General features: G+C 46.2%; 1 protein-coding gene across 2 annotated transcripts in view; it reads right to left on the bottom strand.

The window, feature by feature from the left end:
* Positions 1 to 5,468: 5,468 nt before the first annotated feature.
* The window catches only part of SLC2A8 (solute carrier family 2 member 8), a 136,624-nt gene continuing 120,759 nt past the window's right edge, over positions 5,469 to 21,333 (bottom strand). Inside the window, exons 10-11 of one of the 2 annotated variants that reach the window (XR_015295856.1) lie at positions 7,868 to 8,708; positions 5,469 to 7,819 (exon numbers count right to left, since the gene is read on the bottom strand). Coding sequence is in view for 1 of the 2 variants with exons in the window: in XM_086920958.1 (XP_086777084.1) it covers positions 8,562 to 8,708 (147 nt within the window). In the remaining variant the exon portion in view is untranslated. Of the gene's footprint in view, positions 8,709 to 21,333 lie in introns of both variants that reach the window. The other variant, XM_086920958.1, reaches the window with a different exon arrangement.

Raw genomic sequence — 21,333 nt, 5'->3', positions numbered from 1 at the left:
AGCAAATGGCATGCATGGTAAAGTTTCTTTTTGATCAGGTATGGTATATTTCTAGGGTTAAAACTTTGGCTGAGTCATTGTGGTGTGCACAAAACCTTAAACGAAAAGAAGTGTGTTTACTACGCATGTTCACCAAGTTGGTCTGTGTAAGGCTTGTGGTACCAGTGTCTGTAATATAGCAGACAATGCAAGGGCAAAGAAATACAAAGATAAGCATCCCTTTGATGTGGTTCGCCCCCGTTACTTGCCTCTCCCTACCCCATGTTGCATTTTAAACAGATGCACTAACTTAAATTCTGCCTTTTCTGACCCCCAGATTGCCTACTGTTAGGTTTTATTTTTGTGAAACTGTGTTCATTTTACCTTTGCCTACACTTCTCAATGCCAATAAAGTAATTGTATCAGGTTGAATTGAAGCAGTGCACACTCCATTCAATCGCACAAGGTTCCCCTCTAACTGAGCATGAATATCTAAAAAGCTCTGCCAGTTTACCGGCACCTCTTCATATCGCACTTCACTAGAAACAAAAAAACATAAGTAAGAAACAATGTCATTTACAAAGCCAATAGCTCCAACTTTCACGAGACCTGTTGCATTGCAAATGTTTGTTAATTTAATATATTGTGTTCTACTTTAAAAATGCATCACAGGATGGCAGAAAAAGCCATGGCCTACAGATAAGGCTTGTCCGTTCTTGGACGTGAAGAGAAGGAAAAAAAACGTTGTCGACTTTCCTTCCTGCCCAGATAAGGCAAGGACAGCGTCCACTCCTCCTGCTCTGGCAATGGCAGCTGCCCCCCTCCCCCTCTCTCTATTCCTCCCTCTTTTTCTGTCTCGCTTCCTCACTTGTGTGAATTCAAGAGACCGCTCTTACCTTCTCTTTCCTCTTTTCCTTTGTTTGTTCCACTGTGAAATGGTTCAAAAAAAGAAAAATCACTTTGGCTGGAAATGTCATTTTCTGACCTTTTTCAATTCTGAAGTGCAACCTCTGGCGGGAGAAGAAAAAAAAGTATCAAAAAACTAAAAATAATTAAATAACTAAATAAAGCAATACAGAGTGATTGCAGACAGGTCAGATTGGTGTTATTCACATCCACACCCATTAGCTCCACTTTACATAGTTTGACCACATCAGCGGACGGTAGACCACTTTGCACTCTTGCAACTGAAAGTATTAGCCCTTCTGGCCAAAGGAGCCATTGAGATGGTGACAGCATCAGACATAGGCTGAGGGTGTTATTCCAGCTACTGTCTGTGCCAAAGAAGGATGGAGGTCTCAGTTGTATCTTAGATCTACGCTGCCTCAATTACTTCTTGAAAAAGGACAATTCAAGATGCTCACACTAGTTCAGGTCTCGCCTATCCTTGGGACTGGATGGTAGCGTTGGGCTTACAGGACGCCTATTTCCACATTCCAGTCCTGCCTGCCTACAGATGCTACCTGCGGTTAATGGGAGCCTAGGAGCATCATCAGTTTTCTGGGGTCCTCTTTGCCCTTCCCTGGAACCTCGAGTGTTTACCAAGGGGATGGCAGTGGTTACAGCACATCTGCGGAGGTCAGGGCTTCCAGCCTTCCCCTACCTCTTCACAGAAAAGTAGCCCTTTTAGAAATGAGGTTCTCACTCACCATGCCATTCCAATTTGGACCCAGCCATAAGCAAATCAGTCTTGACACTGCACCCATTGGGAACGGTCCAGCTCGAACTGCCAGGCCAGGTCCTCCCTGGACTGGAAACAAGCATCCTAGGACCGGTTTCGGGCTTTCAGACCTCATCAGCCAGGATAGCTTGACTCCAGTGGCATGGAGAGCACAGGACCCAAGTCTGGGCATACCTTCCACCTTGGGTTGTCAAATGCAAAAAGGAAAATTGATGGATAGAATGCAGAACCATGTCATACAGTCACCCCAGTACAGAGATCTGGGCCTACATCCATTTTTTTTGGCTTACCATGCCATTCTAGTTTGGACCCAGCCATATGCAAAGCAGTCTTAACCCTGCACCCAATGGGAACAGTCTAGCCCAAACTGCCAGGCCAGGTCCTCCCTGGGCTTAAAACAAGCATCCTAGGACCAGTTTTGGGCATTCAGCCCTCATCAGCCAGGCTAGCTTGACTCCAGTGGCATGGAGAGCACAGGACCCACGTCCGGGCATACCCGTCCCACTTGGGGTAACAAATGCAAAAAGAACAATTGATTAACAGAATGCAGAACAATGTCATACATTCACGTCAGTACAGAGATATGGACTGTTCCCACAAGGAACAGGGTCAAGACTGATTTGCATATGGCTGGGTCCAAACTTGGGTGGTGTGGCGAGCAAAAGAATGATGGATTTAACCCAGATCATTGTGACTGGAGGTTAATGTTAGCATTGCCCAGCATTACGTACATCAATTGTTTCTTTTGCACATGTTGCCCTAAGTGGGAAGGGTATGCCCAGACGTGGGTCCCGTGCTCCCCACACCACTGGATTCAAGCTAGCCTGACTGATGAAAGGTGATACCCTCAAACTGGTCCCCGGATGCTTATTTCTTGTCCAGGGAGGACCTGGCTTGGCAGTTCGGGTGGACTGTTCCCACAAGGAACAGGGTCAACACTGATTTGCATATGACTGGGTCCAAATTGCGTTGGTGTGGTGAGCAAAAGAATGATGGATTTAATCCAGAGCCTTGTGACTGGGGGTAAATGTTTGCATTGTCCAGCATTCCGTCCATCAATTGTTTCTTTTGCACTAGTGGATCACGAATGGCATCTTCATCCAGAAGTGGTGCAAGGACTCTTCCGAGAATAAATAGAGCCTTCGTTAGATCTATTCACCACTGCAGACAACGCGCAATGTCGGAACTTCTGAACACTGGATTTTCCAAAGCTGCTCTAGTTCAGAGACACATTTCGTCTCGAGTTAAGCTCAGATCTTTCCGCCAACACATCTCCTGTCCAGAGTTCTCAAGAACAACCAGGCCCGAATCATCTTTCTGGCTCTGGACTGGGCACGGAGAGTATGGTTTCTCAAACTACTGAGGATGATAATATGTCCTCCGGTCAGGCTACCCCTTTGGAAGGATCTTCTGTGGCAACAGGGCAGGGTACTGTACGCAAAAAAGTCTACTCTCCACATCCATATGTGGCGATTAAGGAGCAACGGTGGAGGGTGTTTTTTTTTTATATATAAATTTAATTTGCGTTTTATCTTTAATAACAAAACAATCTGTACTGTAAACAACCCAACACACAGTTGCCACTTCACAAGTCCCCCCTCAAAAACATTCAACCCAGCTACATACCCAAAACACCACTCTAGATATAACATTTGGTTGAGGGCGTTTGATCTTACTCCCAAAGTATGTGAATACATTCTGGCAACCAGCTGTTCTTTTACCAAACCATCTACGCTGCTGATGGGTCAAATGTATGCCCTGGTGTACATCTAAATCACTTGGGCCTCTAAATGCACTCTTGCCTGAAGACCTTCTGTTAGTGTGATCCCGACTCAGCAAAGCTTTACTTTGAGCACAGTTAAAAGATATCTGTCTCAGTTTTTGCCTTTCTACAGTTGCCGTAACAAACTCCTCGATTTAAGTCACCTGTTGTGATTAGATTCCTTACAAGTTTGCATTGCAGCGTACGTTTGCTCCTACGCCCTTCATTATGCCCCAGTGGGACTTGAATTTAGTTCTCACCTTCCTAACGAGTTCCCCTTTTGAGTCAATTCACACCTGCTAGCTACTGCTCCTAAGTCTAAAAACTATCTTCCTTGTGGCGATAACATCTGCCAGGAGGGTTCGCAAATTACAGACGCTTTTTTAATTAATCACCCCTTGACTTCATTCTTCCCAGACAAGCTGGTTCTTAGAACTAGAGCATCCTTTCTCTAAAGGTGGTCACACCTTTTCATGTCATGCAGAATATCACCCTGCCGTTGTCCCAACCCCTATCCCCCTACAAGCTCATCCTTCTAGTGAAGATGAGCGGCTACACCACCTGGATCCAAAAAGACAATTATTGTTCTATATTGATCCTATCAAAGAAGTCCAGGTGGGTGACCAACTCTTTATTGGGGTTGCCGGGGATAAGAAAAGGAAAGTAATTCAGAAGAGAACCATCTCTTGATGGATCATCCTCTGTATTAAGATTAGCTAAGCAATGACACTAAACAGTCTAATGATCTTACAAGTTCATTCTACCTAAGCTACAGCTGTGACCAATGCATTGGACATCGGTCAGGTAGCTACATGGGCACCGTTGAAGTTTGCTAAACACTACTGCCTTGACAGTCAGGAACTGCGGGATGGGCATTTTATCCGTTCGGTCCAACATAACTTCTTAGACTAAAACACAGACCCACTTCCATGGAGTGCTTGCTTTGGTATCTATTCTAAGGTAGGGAATCTGTGGCCAGAAGTCTCTAACAGATGAACAATTTATTTACCTTCGGTAACTCTATCCGGTAGAGACTATCTAGCTACAGATTCTTTACGAACCCTCCCATCCTCCCTGTTCTAAAAACTGGCTTCTCACATGGAGATATCCTTTTGGACCTCAAAGGCGCAATAGTCATTTCTCCTCAGCTTGGCTCCGTGCTTCTGGTGTTGAAAAAATAGACAAGAACTGCGGTCAGCACACTGGGGTGGTGCCTATCTAGGCACCACGGACGTCACTTATGGCATGGACGACGACACAGTACAGAGCCGAATGACGACATCTTCCAGTGCCCAAGGGAGATTGCTAAAAAATGTCTGTATCCAGTCTGACTCCTGAGAATTTTCTATGGTAAGTCATCTATGGCTAGATAGAGTATCTACCAGATAAAGCGTTACTGAAGGTAAGCAACTTGTTAATTAGGCGCAATGGTGGGATGGGTTACTTGTGAAAACAGAATAGAAAAACATATTTTTGCAAAAAGATAGACCACGTAGTACAGACGGTTAATTATTTTTACCTTGTAAAATCCTATCAGCCTACTTTACTTCCCTAAGATATTGGCATTGGGTTACTCTAATTCAATTTCTAGCATATCGGTGGTCAAGTGCAAATATTTTGTACGAAGATAATTAATTAAGATTGAGATTTTGGTAGTCTGTCTTTTGGCAGTGTATGTTTTCACATGCTACCAGTGAAACCCTCATAAATCCACACACACTTGAGATATGGCAGATTATTGTACCCCAAACATGACATCTAGGCTCTGAACCTTATAAGGAGGAAGAGGGGGACATCAATTGTTTCAATGTATGATGGTTTTTTGTTAATCCTTAGCATTAAGTCACATGTTACAAAAAAAAATCTAATTCCATATGTTCCCCTCAAGGAAGGATCTGAATGAAGGAAGTTCTTCGAGCCTCCGGGACTTTCGGAACACAAATCCTCTCACTGAAAATGGCAGCAGCTCATATTTCAGGAGAACTATATGTTCCGTCCAAAAAAACATCTGGCATGGAGATGGAAATAAACAATCCAAAACTAAAAGAGTTTTAAACATTTTTAATGCAGCCCCAAGGGCATATATACACAATAATTCTAACAGCATTTCAAAATAAAAAAAGCACAGTCAATGCCCAGCAGAAACCGTGCTACACAATAGCTGTATCAACACAATTGTGACATGACACATTTATATGCATAATGGCTCAATGAGTATGTTAGTTGCAGCAGATCTGCTCATTATTGAATATACAAAGTTAATACTTAAAGTGCTAGCTCTAACCGTACAGATCCTCAACATGATTTTAGGCATGCGAAAGCACACTCAAAGTGGTATTACAGAAGATCTTAAGGATCAATTATTGTACATGACCTATAAAAAACACATTTCCTCATTGTATGCTACGACATGAAAGCAACAAAACCGTGAGAAGGACGGAAATGTACTTGTACAAAATATAAACTATTTAATGAGACAGTGGAACAGTTTCCTACTACCTTTCAGCAAAAGCACCAATGAAGTCATAAGTCGCAGAAAGAAAGTTAATTTCGTACGTTCCGCTCAAAAAAGGGTCTGAATTAAGGAAGTTCATCGAACAGTATGACCATTTCAAGTAATAGCCCAAAAAATGTATATTCCATACACAATTCTAGCTTTGCACATATATGCTCGTAAAAATAAGAAAAACTGAAAAAAATGACATTTCACTGCATACAGAACGCATAATACATAATTAGACTCGTGTGGCAAAATGTGAAACCTTAAAAATAAAGGCACTTTGAGTTAAAGTACTTAGACATTTCAACGTAACTTATTTGCGATAAATGGAGGAAGGTGCTAGTAGCTTATCTTGTCTTAATAAAACCCTGCATTCCCGCCTTTGAAATAATCATTCAACTCCTATAACAATGATTTTTAGCCATTTTGTTGAGCATCCTCTGTACTGTGCTGCATGTCTACATAATGCTATGACCCAGGAGCAGCGTCATTTTGTAGGTGAACATACATGCAGGTTACTACAATATGACACAAACGCTTTTTTTATATACCAAGCTAGATTGGTATATAAAAAAAACAGTTGCACAAAATCCCTTTTTGTTTTTTGTAGTGCAGGTAGGGGGGTAACAGGGAGGGGGTTAGTGGGGGGACACAAAATGCCTTCCTGGGGGAAGCAACATTGGGAGTGGGCGGGAAAAGAAGCAACATGGAAGGCGGTGGTCGGAGGGAGAAGCGACTGGCGAGAGAGAGAGCAATGTGGTGTGGGCTAGGGAGAAGCACACAAGTTAGAAAGAAATGTGGGGTGAAGTATACTACAGTAAGCATTACATGGAAGGGGTCGGGAAAAGCACATTGGCAACAGAGAGCACGGGAACTGCAGTTGGGGGGGGAGAGAGGAACACAAGGGAGACAGCTGGAAAACAGATGCACCCTCATGGAGTGCTTAACTAACAAGAAAAAAAGTTGTGCTTGGATAAAGCAGTGGAAGGACGCAAGTAATGCATTCATGCTCCAGAAGCAGGATAAACACAAGAGCAAGGACAGCCCACAAAAGTTAGTGAATAGAAAGCAAGCAAATGAAAGTGATAGTAAAGTCAACTAATGGTAAGCAATAGGCGGTCTAAACATGCTGTATGCATATAATAGGTCTCTATGACAGCCTATAGCGTGCAATGTCTGGCAGATGAGACCTAAAAACACACACTTCCTGATTATAAAACAAGCCTTTGGTAACGCTTTCTTTGGCCATGGTCACACTCTTCAATTTGTCACTGGCAGAAAAAGTTACGGTTCAGCCTTTTCAATCTTCACTGTATGTAAATGTAACAAAATGATCAGAAAATTGAGATAGAAATGACAGGGGCTAGGACAGGGCTCATGGAGGAGTTCTTAATCATGGAAGTGTATTTCTGCTTAAAGCACGCTTGAACATGGGTACAAGTGCAGGGAATGGCCCGAGGCCCACAGGAATCAACTCATTTACATGGCAAGAAAACAGACAGATGACCTTTAGTTATAAACTGGATGAAGAGACCAAAAGCTGTGCTTTCAAAAACCTTGTCTTTCAGGTATTTGCTTCATAATGTGTTAAATTCAGAAGGAAATGGAAAAACAAGATTAGTCAATTACTTGGAAAAATACTAGGCTAAAGTCATAAACTCTTGCAGATTGCATCTGGGCTTTCCCAATGATCAGCCGTGCTGGAATTGTTGACAGCCTGTTCTTAAATTGGGACTAAACAGTGATCCTAGTTCAAGCACCAGCAACCTGGGCTCCTCATCTTCCACTTAACCAAAATGCTGACATTCCCATGATGTGCCAAGAGGGCTTGGAATCAAATCCACATTTCTCGGCTGGATCTCCTTGGAAGACCCAGAAAAGAAAGTAACAAAACAGTCTACGTATATCTGGCAATGGTCTGTCCTTTGCCAGGTAAAAAAAAAACAGACTGGCTTTGGCCATGATAATGTGATGTTCAGACCCCAATACTGTAAACCCACCTATCTGGGTTTGCAGACAAAGTCTGAATTAAAAATAGGCTACACTTCTGAAGCCAGATTGAGTGATAACTGGCTCGTATTGGATAAGTAATTGTACGTATCGCCAAGCACCAATATATCAATGTGTAACCTTTGCTCACAGGAAACGTTCCCAAACAGTTCACATTTGGCTATGAGGAGACAACATTTGCAGCTCACTACCCATTGGACTACAACATTTGCCATATTTCATTAGCCTATGGTGGGAACTGTATCATTTGTAACCTTTCAATTTTTGTGTAGATTAGACGTCATTCCCTCTGTAGTCAGGAATGTCAATTGCAGGCTGTATTTATTGTGTGGTGTGGGTAGCTGGTGTTCTTTGTGTGTCATCTCAACTGTTTCTTTTATTTATGTTGAGTGTTAATATTATCTTTCAACTTTTTATATGTTCTTTAGATCATTAAAACTGTGTTCAGCACTTTTGGACAAAAAAGTCAATTTGGCAAAATTGATATACGCCATCTCATGATCTGTTTGTGTCAATACCACACACCGCTGAACTCTCAAGATTTCACCAATTTCTGCCTCTTAAATAGCGGATACTGTCGAACATTCTAAAGATGCCAGAATGTGAAGGTTCTCCCAATATTAAGCCCTTCAGGTTGGTGCCGTTCTTCGAAAGTGGGCCTCAATTTCTTCCAAGGTTTTTCCTTTGGTTTCAGGGACGCAGAAGACCGTGAAAAATACATTTAGGACACAGAAGCCCGCAAATAGCCAAAAGGTGCCATAGGACGTCAGTAAAATCTAAAACAAAATAATAAAAAGAGATTTTTAAAAAGAGTTTGAAAGACAATATTGGAAGCGGATACAAAGAAACAAAAAACTTTATATTTCAGTAACAAACTTCAATAGACAGAAAATGAAGCATAGTAAGGTAGAAGGCAGGAAACTCGGCAGGCTCGCCAGGCTCAAATTGAAAGGACAACAAAGCCAATTCACAAATTTCTGTGTACAGTTAGAAGATAGAGGCCCATCGGCTTTCATTCTAAGAATAAGGTCACTGTGCTGGGTTTTTAAAATTATAAATGTAGAAGTAAATCCGCATTTACAAAAAAAAAATGCAAAAAGTTTTTGTTAGACTTTTCAAATTATAGTAGGATTGTCCCGCTAGCCCGCCAGAGTTCTATCAATCAGCTTTTTTGCATACACAATTTAAAAAGAATATAACTTGACATCTTTAATGATGTGTATTAGGTACCTGTGCAACCCATGCAAGCCCTGTCCACACATGAGTCGAAGAAGGCTGCCTGCGAATGGGCGGGATGCAGGTAGAGGCTACTAAAGTCTGCTGGAAGAATTTAGTACATGAGGCAGAAAGGATGAAAGGGAAATTGGGCTAGTCTGCTGGACGGGCAGAAATTGGGTGGTTAGACAGAGGGGGCTTCACAAGGGTTAAGTGTCAAGGCTGAGTAAGGAAGGCTCAGGTTAACTTCAATTTGAGTCCTACTCAAATCTGCAGAGATGACCCCTTACAATCTGTAACCATCTCCCAAAATGTACTCAAGAAAAGAAGCTGCTCAAAAGACCTCCAAATAGTTGATAGCAACCGGGAATCAATGGCCAGCGGACAGTACTATTGGCAATATAATTGAAGATATTGGGAGGGAAAGCGCCGGACACGGAGGGGTGAGGAGGCGAGTGCTCTGTCCACCGTCTGGCGGGTATGTTTACCCTCAGGATGCCTCCCCTTGCTTTAGGGAGGCATTGCTGGAAAGAGGAAGAGTTTCCCTTTTCCAGAGATGCCTTCCTCAAAGAGTTTCCTGCTTGTAGATCGCAGCAGGCCAGTGATCACTGAGCAGTCAGCAACTCGGCACCAAGGATGCCTGAATTTTTTTTGGGGGGGGGGAGGTATAGTGCCCCTGCCATACATGCTGACCACCCTGGGGGTGCCAATAACATTTATGGAAATGTGTATTTTTCCTGAGTGGAGTGATCACACTCCCAGCTGAAACAAGATGGCAGTAACACGTTGGGGTTGGGTGGTTGAGGGAGGGGGGAGGTTAGGCTTTTCCAAGGCACGTACCTCATTGTTTATAAATGTCGGCTTTCCGCTGTTGGGGCGCAATGGTTACATCATCAAATAAGCCAAAATCCTGGGGTACGGCGCATATGTATATAGAAGGACTGAGCCCCCATGATTTTGGCTTATTTGATGATTCCCGAGTAATACCACATACAATGAATGCAGCAAGCACAAACTCATGCAGTCTTCAAACACTCCATGTATTTGAACATGCGGTTCATATAGGCAGCCCTCTTCACGCATTGGTCCGTTGTGTGATTTACATTACTCTTCCTCCAACTGCAGCATGGGGCAATGGGGTAGGCCACTTCTGCTGTTGGCTAACTTCACTGTGAGAGATAGAATTGTGGATTTTCACACCGAGTCCCACGCACAAAGCAGTAGTCTTCAGTTGCAGGGGCTATGTGAAATGTGCTTCTTGAGATCAAAGATAAATTGTGGTCTTAATTAAATTATTTTTATATTGCCAATGGCCCAGCAACTCCCCCAACATTAAAGTTTTGTATAAGCCAAGACAAAACAACCATTGACAAAGCCAAAAGGCTACAGCACCAGGAATATTAGGTTTGCAAAATGTTGTTTCGCTATGTCTTAGTGGGGACACTTTTACCATAGCATAGGATTTGGCACTGCCTGACTCGGATATGGTGTTTTTAGTAGTTTCCTACCCAGCTCTGTCTGCTGCATGTCAGTACCATAATAAATAAACAGTGGCTGGAGTGGGCTCACCCCTTGTACTTTTTTAGGTCTCGGTAATATCCGGTCGCAGACCGGATGTCCGAGAATTATTGTCTCTTAGTGTTGGAGCTTAATACCGCCTCCCTCCTCGTCTCACTCCCATTGGCTGGCTTCCTAAACGGAAGCTAGCCATTGGGGGAGAGATCCATCACTCCGATGTAGCCCCGTCCTTTTCGGATTTGGGGGCGTAAATTTTGCTGTTCTTTAGACAGTGACGTCGCCCGTCACTCAGAACAGCAAAACACACGCCCCCGAATGCGAAAATGACCATGCTTTCTCCGAGGCATTTCTGCTTTGCCTCGGAGAAAGACGGTGGTGGTTTCCAGAGCTGCTCTGAGCTGCTCTGCTCGTCCCCCCTTCCCTCCGCTTTCCTTCACGGCACCTCATGGGTGGGAACAGCAAGGAGATAAAAAAAGTGCGTTTTTATTAATGTGCAGGTAATGAGTTTCTTCCCTCGAGAAATCCCTGCAGCATGTTTTATATCGTATGTACGTGTATTAAGTCACGGTGTCGGGTTCGCGGTGTACCTTCAGTTTTGATAGTGGTTCTTCACACAACAAAAGTGGGCGCGAGACAGGGCACCCACCTCCCTCCCCACACACACGCGGCCCCACACTCGGCGCTTTATCGCTGCTGCCTCTTGTCGCAGTGCCTTATGCAGCCCGTCCGGGACAATAGGCGGAGACCAGACATTTCGCCTTTGAAACAGCGGTGCCCTTTGGGGGCTTACAGGCCTCTCAAGATGGCCTTTCTGCTCGGGAGATAAACCGGCGCGTTATCTGCCCGCGACAATGCTGCGTGAAGTGGGAGCGCCCCTAGCGGCGATATCAGGCCGTCCAGTGTGGTCGGCGCAGTGTCAATGTTGTCCTTTGTTATTTCATGACACACTCGAGAGCATTCCTGTGAGGCGCATTGTGCTCCGTAGGTCATTCGAATTGTCTCCCCTCCCGCCCCACCTTGGTTTCACCCGGGCTGTAAAGGGGTCCGCGGGGTGGGAGCTGCAGATGGGCGGCAGCTGGATAAAGAGTCGCTGGAGCCCTTGATGTGAGGTCCGGCAGGGCAGGGGCGCTGCTGTCGGTGGCAGATGTTAGCCTGGAGGATGCAAAATATCTCGGATCTGGGCAGCGGGGGAGAATGACGAAGGCAAGAAGCCCCCCTTCTCCCGACCTGGCTTGAATATAGGGGTTGGGGACCCCCCTTCTCCCGACCTGGCTTGAATATAGGGGTTGGGGATAGTCACTGCATCCAGAATGGGATGTTTTTCCGGGTGGGGGCGGCGTTGCAAAGATTAACTGCACCCCATCAGTTTACACCAAGGTCCAGCCTCCCGTTTGAGACTGGAGCCTCCGAGCCAAGCAACGAATCTTGGAAGACTTTAAGAGCCTTATGAAGAAAATCCAGGGTCCGACCACAGCCGGGCCAGGTCTGGTGTCAGCGCACAGCCTTTTACAGTAATACAGCTCGCCATCGTGGGGGTTGTGTGCACAGCTCTTTACACAGGCGGATATATCAGCGCACAGCCTTTTACAGTAATACAGCTCGCCATCGTGGGGGTTGTGTGCACAGCTCTTTACACAGGCGGATATATCAGCGCACAGCCTTTTACAGTAATACAGCTCGCCATCCAGGGGGTTGTATGCACAGCTTGTTACACAGGCAGGTTTGTAAGTGCACAGCCTATTACACCAATACAGCCCATCGTCCAGAGCATTGTGTGCACAGTTCACAAGTTAACGCAGGCAGGTGTGTCAGTGCACAGCCTATTAGAGTAATACAGCTCACCATCCATGGGGTTGTGTGCCCAGCTCGTTACACAGGCAGGTGTGTCGATGCACAGCCTATAACACTAATGCAGCTCACCGTCCAGGGAACTGTGTGCATAGCTCGTTACACAGGCGGGTGTGTCAGTCAGTGCACAGCCTATAACACTAATGCAGCTCACCGTCCAGGGAACTGTGTGCATACCTCGTTACACAGGCGGGTGTGTCAGTCAGTGCACAGCCTATAACACTAATGCAGCTCACCGTCCAGGGAACTGTGTGCATACCTCGTTACACAGGCGGGTGTGTCAGTCAGTGCACAGCCTATAACACTAATGCAGCTCACCGTCCAGGGAACTGTGTGCATACCTCTTTACACAGGCGGGTGTGTCAGTCAGTGCACAACCTATAACACTAATGCAGCTCACCGTCCAGGGAACTGTGTGCATACCTCGTTACACAGGCGGGTGTGTCAGTCAGTGCACAACCTATAACACTAATGCAGCTCACCGTCCAGGGAACTGTGTGCATACCTCGTTACACAGGCGGGTGTGTCAGTCAGTGCACAACCTATAACACTAATGCAGCTCACCGTCCAGGGAACTGTGTGCATACCTCGTTACACAGGCGGGTGTGTCATTGCACAGCCTATTACACGAACACAGCTCACCATCCAGGGAACTGTGTGCATACCTCGTTACACAGGCGGGTGTGTCAGTCAGTGCACAACCTATAACACTAATGCAGCTCACCGTCCAGGGAACTGTGTGCATACCTCGTTACACAGGCGGGTGTGTCATTGCACAGCCTATTACACGAACACAGCTCACCATCCAGGGGCCTACATACACACTTTGTTACACAGCCAGGTGTGTCGGTGCACATATCGTTGTACGTATACAACTCGCCTTTCAGGGGTTTGTGTGCACAGCACGTAACACAGTCAAGTGGGTCAGTGCACAGCCTAGTACACTAATACAGCACACAGTTCTGGTGACTGTGTGCACAGCTTGTTATACAGGCAGGTGTGTCAGTGCACAGCATAGTACACTACTACAGCTCGCCGTCCAGGGCACTGAGAGCACAGCTCGTTACACTGTCAGGTGTATCAGTGCACAACCCGTTACACTGACAACGCTCACCACCCAGGAGATTGTTTATTGCCTGCACAGGTCGTTACACAGGGAAGTATGTCAGTAAGTGCACAGTCAGTTAAACTATTGCAGCTTTCCATCCACGGGACTGTGTCACTGCACAGCTTGTTACACAGGGAAGAGTGTCATTGCACACCCGCTACACTAATACACCCCTCCATGCAAGAGCCTGTGTCACTGTGCGGGTCATCATGCATGAGAGTGTGTCACAGCACAACCAGTTAGGCTAATGCACCCTTCTGTCCAGGGAAATATGTAATTTAACAGCTCGTTACAAAGGGAAGTGTGTCAGTGCACAACCAGTTACACTAATACAGGCCTCAATCCAGTGGACTGTGTGCACAGCTGGTTACACAGGAAGGTGTGCAATGCACAACCAGTTAAACTAATACAGGCCGCCAACCTAGGGATTGTAATTGCACAGCTCATTACATAGGGAGATTTGTCAGTACACAGCCCGTTACACTAATACAGCTCACTATCCAGGGTATTGTGGCACTGCACCCACCGTTTTAGTAACGCAGCCTTCCAATCAGGTTGTTGTGGCAATTAATTCTCCCCACCTTCCTGTCATTGAGGCTGTCAGTTTGCAGCCGTCCCTCTACTACTTCTATCAGTGCACAACCCTCAGCCGAGGGATTGCATTGGTGTCTGTTGCCCTTTATCCAGTGTCAGTTCCCCTTCACCAGTGTCAGTTCCCCTTCACCAATGTCAGTTCCCCTTCACCAGTGTCAGTTCCCCTTCACCAGTGTATGTCACTTAGTGTCCACCCCTCCCCAATATCTCCCCCAACACCAGTTATCTTTCCCTCATACCAATCTCTATCCCCATACATGTCCTCCCTGTACATCTGACGTCATTTACACAAGTGTCTGTTTGTGTCTGTTCCCCTTCACCAGTGTCTGCTGCTTAGTGTCTACCCCTCCCCCAATATCTGCCCTAGCACCAGTATCTGTCCCTCATACCAGTACTATCCCAATGCATGTCCCTCCCCATACATCTATCGCCACCTACACTTGTGTCTGGCTCCTGTCGCCAGTGTCTGTTCCACTTCACCAGTGTCTGTCGCTTAGTGTCCACCCCTCCCCCAGTATTTGTCCCTCATACCAGTGTCTATCTCCATACATGTCCCTCCCATACATCCGTCGCCACCTACACTTGTGTAGGTCTCGCACCACCAGTGCCCATCCTCACCACTGAAGTCTGCCCCAACACCATGTCTGCCCTTACACCAGTAAGAGTCTGCCTGTCTCCCTACGCTGGCACCAGTCCCTCAGCAACAGTGTCTGTCCCCAAATGTTGCAGTTTCTGTATCAGCAAGGAGAGAGCGCATATTTGCAGACTGTAGACATGTGAATAGGTCAGCAGCTGTTAAATGTCTGGGAACCACTAGGAATCCATTTCAGAAAGGGCCAATGCGACTAGGAAGGCATCATTTTCCCTCTACATCCCTCCACCAGGCATGCCCTCCACAGACATTTAGGAGCAGTTAGAAGTGTGAGTGCATGGAAAGGAATGTGGGATCTGCCCCTTACGGACACCAACTGCTGGAGTCGGTATCAAGGGGTCACCTCTTCCCCGCTTTCCAAGAAGCAGACTCAGTTACAGGTGAGACTCTATGTGTGGGTGACTCTTGGTGTGGGTGACTCTTGGTGTGGGTGACTCTTGGTGTGGCTGACTCTTGGTGTGGCTGACTCTTGGTGTGGGTGACTCTGGGTGTGGGTGACTCTGTGTGTGGGTGACTCTGTGTGTGGGTGACTGTGTGTGGGTGACTCTGTGTGTGTGGGTGACTCTGTGTGTGGGTGGGTGACTCTGTGTGTGGGTGGGTGACTCTGTGTGTGGGTGGGTGGCTCTGTGTGTGGGTGGTTGGCTCTGTGTGTGGGTGGGTGGCTCTGTGTGTGGGTGGGTGGCTCTGTGTGTGGGTGGGTGGCTCTGTGTGTGAGTGGGTGGCTCTGTGTGTGAGTGGGTGGCTCTGTGTGTGTGAGTGGGTGGCTCTGTGTGTGTGAGTGGGTGGCTCTGTGTGTGGGTGGCTCTGTGTGTGTGTGGGTGGCTCTGTGTGTGTGTGGGTGGCTCTGTGTGTGTGTGTGGGTGGCTCTGTGTGTGTGTGTGGGTGGCTCTGTGTGTGTGTGTGGGTGGCTCTGTGTGTGTGTGGGTGGCTCTGTGTGGGTGGATGGTTCTGTGTATATGAGTGGCTCTGTGTGTGTGTGAGTGGATGTGTGTGTGGGTGACTCTGTGTGGGTGACTCTGTGTGTGTGTGTGGTTCTGTGTGTGTGTGTGTGTGTGTGTGTAGCTCTGTGTGTGTGTGGCTCTGTGTGGATAGCTTTTTTGTAGGTGGCTTTATGTGTGGGTGGCTCTGTGTGAGGGTGGCTCTGTGTAGGTGGCACTGTGTGTGTGGGTGGCTCTATGTGAATGACTGTGTGGGTGGCTTAGTGTGTGTGGCTCCGTGTGGGTGTAAATGCAATAGGTCATGCATTTGCAAGCGATTAAGCTATTGGCATTGTAAATGACAATGCCATTTATTTAACGATTAAGCTATTGGCAATGTAAATGACAATGCCATTTATTTAGGATTTAAAAAAAATAAAAAAATAAAATTGTCATGAGCAATGCCAATAGCTCTACCTTTAATAATGCCGAGACCATTGCATTGTAAATGCTTGTTTTAAATAGATAACTAAATGCTCTGCATTTGTGACATCAGTCAGAGATGCAATACGAAGTATTCTACTGGAAAGACAAATACAGTATATGTAAAAGAGACAAGAATAATCATGCTAAGTATATCACAAAAACACAAAAACACAAAAATGCTTGATTCCGGTCTGGGAAAGACATGGCTTGGTAGTTTGGACTGGACTGTTCCCATGGGGCACAGGGTCAGAGCTGATTTGCATATAGCCAGTGTCCAACCCAGGGTGGTATGGAGTGCAAAAAACGATGGATTTAGGTCAGATCCTTGTACTGGGGTGAATGTATGACATTGTTGTACATTCTGTCCATCAACTGTGTTTTTTGCAATTTTCACCCCGAGTGTGCTGGGTATACTCAGACGTGAGTCCCAGGCTCTCCACACCACTGGAGTCAAGCTATCCAGGCTGAATGAAGGCTGATAGCCAGAAACCGGTCCTTGGATGCTTGATTCCGGTCTGGGAAAGACATGGCTTGGTAGTTCGGACTGGACTGTTTCCATGGGGCACAGGGCCAGAGCTGATTTGCATATAGCCAGTGTCCAACCCAGGGTGGTGTGGAGTGCAAAAAAACGATGGATTTAGGCCCAGATCCTTGTACTGGGGTGAATGTATGACATTGTTCTACATTCTGTCCATCAACTGTGTTTTTTGCAATTTACACCCCGAGTGTGCTGGGTATACTCAGACGTGAGTCCCAGGCTCTCCACACCACTGGAGTCAAGCTATCCAGGCTGAATGAAGGCTGATAGCCAGAAACCGGTCCTTGGATGCTTGATTCCGGTCTGGGAAAGACATGGCTTGGTAGTTCGGACTGGACTGTTCCCATGGGGCACAGGGTCAGAGCTGATTTGCATATAGCCAGTGTCCAACCCAGGGTGGTGTGGAGTGCAAAAAAACAATGGATTTAGGCCCAGATCCTTGTACTGGGGTGAATGTATGACATTGTTCTACATTCTGTCCATCAACTGTGTTTTTTGCAATTTTCACCCCGAGTGTGCTGGGTATACTCAGACGTGAGTCCCAGGCTCTCCACACCACTGGAGTCAAGCTATCCAGGCTGAATGAAGGCTGATAGCCAGAAACCGGTCCTTGGATGCTTGATTCCGGTCTGGGAAAGACATGGCTTGGTAGTTCGGACTGGACTGTTCCCATGGGGCACAGGGCCAGAGCTGATTTGCATATAGCCAGTGTCCAACCCAGGGTGGTGTGGAGTGCAAAAAAACGACGGATTTAGGCCCAGATCCTTGTACTGGGGTGAATGTATGACATTGTTCTACATTCTGTCCATCAACTGTGTTTTTTGAGATTTAAAGATCAGGCAGCCTGTTTTGAAAGCGCAATGTTGATGGATGGGGAGCCAGTGCAATTTCCTTTATAGAGGGGTTGCTAGTTGCCATCTGGGTTGTCGAAGGATCAATCTGGCTGCGTGATTCTGGGCCATCTGCAACCGTTTGAGCAGACAGATTAGCAAGCCCAGGTACACCGAGTTGGCATAGTCCAGGTGTGACAGGACAGTAGCTATCACGACCTGGATCAAGGCTTCCTGCGCGAGTAAGCGATTCATCTTCCTGATTTCTGCAGTTGGAAGAAGCATTTAGAGATGACCGAGCCGACCTGTATTTTCAGTGAGAGATCACTGTTTAGGGTGACCAAGTGTTTTAGCCGAGGGGGAGGGAGTGGGCAAAGATCCTAGCTCCGATGGCCAGTAGTGTGGGAACCAGAACTTATGGCTGTCTCATTTGAGGACTAGCTCTGTCTTGCCAGAATTTAAGTTAAGGTGGTTGTGGTCCATACAGTGTTGAATGTGGAGCATGGTGGCCTGAAATTCGGTGACTGAGCTGTGCGAGTTGTCATCCACGAAGACCAGTTGCAGGTCATCCGCGTATTTGAAGACAGTCACCGTCCTGTCTTTGAGGGACTGGATCAGGGGAATAATGTAAAGATTGAAAAGGTGAGGGGAGAGAGCGGAGCCTTGTGGAACACCACACGTAGTTTTACGTTGAAGGGCCGTGGAACCGGTCATCCAGGAAGGAAGTGAGCCAGTTAGCAGCCACACCTTGAATGCCAGCGTGCCTGACACAGTCTACCAAAAAAGTGTGGTCGACCATGTCAAAGGTGGCGGAGAGATCCAGTAATACCAGTGCCTGGGGGGAGCTTTTGTCGGCGTTATCACGGAGAGTGTCCAGGACAGCTAATATTACAGTTTCAGTGGAGTGAGCCGGCCGAAACCCTGCCTGGTGAGGGTCAAAGTAATTAGATTCTTCCAAGAAGTTGGACAGGCATCTAGCTACATGGGCCTCTAGTACATTTTTAATCTTAATTGTTCACCAGTTGCACACTTCTTATTGTATACAATATTAACAAGTTTCTTTGTTTGTGCGACTCCTTCGTTTAGTGTTTTGTCTAGGAACACTTTATGAAAATTCAACATAGATGAGAGCAGAAGTGCATATCACATTCACATTATGTCATAAATTACAAAAAGTAAACGTTTTCACTGGCGTTACTGACCTCGTCATATTCCAATAAACATTGTTAACCAAGAGTGCTATCTAACTATTGCACACAATATTTGAAAGCCAAAAAACATAAGCGCAACAAGAACATAAATGCTAATGCTATGCATCGTGGTTTGTTGTTCGGAGCGACAAGCGTTCCGTGTCAGTTACTCACAGAAATGCAATGTAGCAGCCTCATGCATCCTCTCCTCCAATGGCAATCGAGTTACGATCGCCAGCTATGTTCTGATCTGTTTTAACTATTCCGGTTGGTTAGTAAGATGGTCACGTGATCGCAACACGATCGAAAAACAGTTAAATTACACTAAGGCAGCGTAATGTCATGAATGTTTATACCCAAGTCTACTAAGTGATTGAATTATGTATTCCTTATATTGTGTTGGCAAAATTATCCTATATCAAATTATCACCTACATGATGTCAAATGGTACAATACTGAATGCTACGTAAATTCTGTCTAAATAGTCTGCATGACGTTCGCTGACCGTAAATCATATTATAACGAAACGTTTACTTTTTGTAATTTATGACATAATGTGAATGTGATATGTGAATGCAAACACAGCTCTGGGCTCAAAATTGCTCTTTGTTCTTTCCTTTAGAAACCCCCGACGAAGGGTTCATTTGTACCCGAAATGCATTGGGTTGAATGTGAAATGCATTAAGTATGAAAATCGTCAATACTTGAAAAATAATGAGTAACAATCATTAAGAAGTAAAGAAAAAGAATGAAAAAACATAAATGCATATGAATCGTTATTTTTGGAATATAATGGATTAAAATCATTAGGACCTCTAGTACATTTGCCAGAAAAGGGAGCAGGGAGATTGGACGGTAGTTAGGCAGAAGCGTGGGGGCAGCTCCAGGTTTTTTCAGGAGAGGAACCATGATGGCTTTCTTAAAAGCCATTGGGACTTGGCCGGAAGAGAGGGGCCAGTTCAGGAGGGCGAGGGCTGGGTCAGGAAAAACTGAGAGGCAGTCTTTAAGTATGTGAGGTGGGCAGCAGTCTGATGGAGCTCCTGGTTTGACTTTCGCTAGGAGGTCCTGAAAGATCTCGGTACTGATGGTTGGGAAAGAGCTGAGCATGCAGTTGTTGCTGCGCATGGCGGAGGAAGTCATGTTGGGGGAGTGTTTAGGAATGCTGGCTTTGATGGTGGTGATTTTTTCAATTAAATAGTAATTTAGTGAGTCACACAGTGCTTGGGATGGCGTAGCCTTAGGAAGGATTCTGTCTGGGTTGGACAGTTCATTCATAATAGCAAATATTTCTTTGGAGCTTTTGCTGGAGTTAAGGATGCGTGCGGAGAAGTGGGCAGCTTTGGCTGAGGGGATGGCCCTCATATATTCTTTCAATTCTGTAGTATACAGAAGTTTCTTGTTAGGGGCAGAGCTGGACTGGCCACAGCAAGCACCAGGCGTTTCCCCGGTGGGCCGCTAGGGTGGGGCCGGTTTTTGGCTCCTGGGGGGCCGGTTTTGTTACCGGGGGTTGGCAATATCAGCCCCCTGTAACAAAATCAGCCAAAACCGGCCCTCGTAAACTTCTCAGCTGCTCTCCCCCTCACCCAAGGCGGGGCCGGCTAAGCTGTGTGCCAGGGCCGGTTTCTGTTCCCAGTCCGGCCCTGGTCAGGGGAGTACTTCTGTCATCACTGCCTTTCTAGTTGGCGCAAGGCCAGTTTCTGAGATCTAAGTTCGGTAGAGAACCATCTCTGGGCATCGGTGCGGCGGGCCAGTTTGACTTTTTGGAGGGGTGTGTGCTTGTTGCTGGCCTTGAGTAGCCAGCCAGAGAGATTTGCTTCGGTTCCGTTGATGTTGTGACCAGGTGGCGGGCTGTGCTGGCCAGGGTGTCAAGGAATTTTTTTTTTATTTATGGTGTTCCATTTCCTAGCAAAGTCGCCTTCGACTGTGCATGTTTTACCAATGGTGGAGAGTACCAACGTAAATTTAAATAAATGGTGGTCAGACCAGATGAAAGGGACAATTATGGGGGCAGATGTTGTCAGGCCGTTTGTCCAGAGTTGTTCAAGGATGTGCCCTTTCAGATGCGTTGTGAGGAGACCTGTTGGGTGAAGTTCAGGTTTGAAAGGAGATCGGACAGCTCGGCAGATTGTGGTCTTTTGTGAGGGTCATTATACCAATAGTTAAAATCGCCCACGAGAAGGATTTTGGCATGATCGAAGACAAGATTAGAAATCTGTTCACCAAGAGATAGGGGAAAATGGGGCATCTGGTGCGGGGGCCTGCAGACTAGCCCACAGGCGAAAGTGTTGGCAGCGGATTCTAGTTGAATTACTATGTTCTCCGCCTCAGGGAGACAAAGACAGGTCAAGGCACTGAAATTGAATTAAGTATGAATGATGGCTGCAACAACCCCCCAGCATATCTGGGGCGGAATCGGGAGTCAGCCATGTTTCTGTCAGCAGAAGGATGTCAGGTTTATCAGTGAGCAGGCGGAGGAAGATGTCAAGCTGGTGCTTGACAAGGGAG

The sequence above is a fragment of the Lissotriton vulgaris genome, chromosome 5 (genome assembly GCF_964263255.1).
Source record: "Lissotriton vulgaris chromosome 5, aLisVul1.2, whole genome shotgun sequence".
In the NCBI taxonomy this organism is placed as follows: domain Eukaryota; kingdom Metazoa; phylum Chordata; class Amphibia; order Caudata; family Salamandridae; genus Lissotriton; species Lissotriton vulgaris.
The sequence above is the reverse complement of the archived record's forward strand: the minus strand, read 5'-3'. Positions and strand labels throughout refer to the sequence as shown.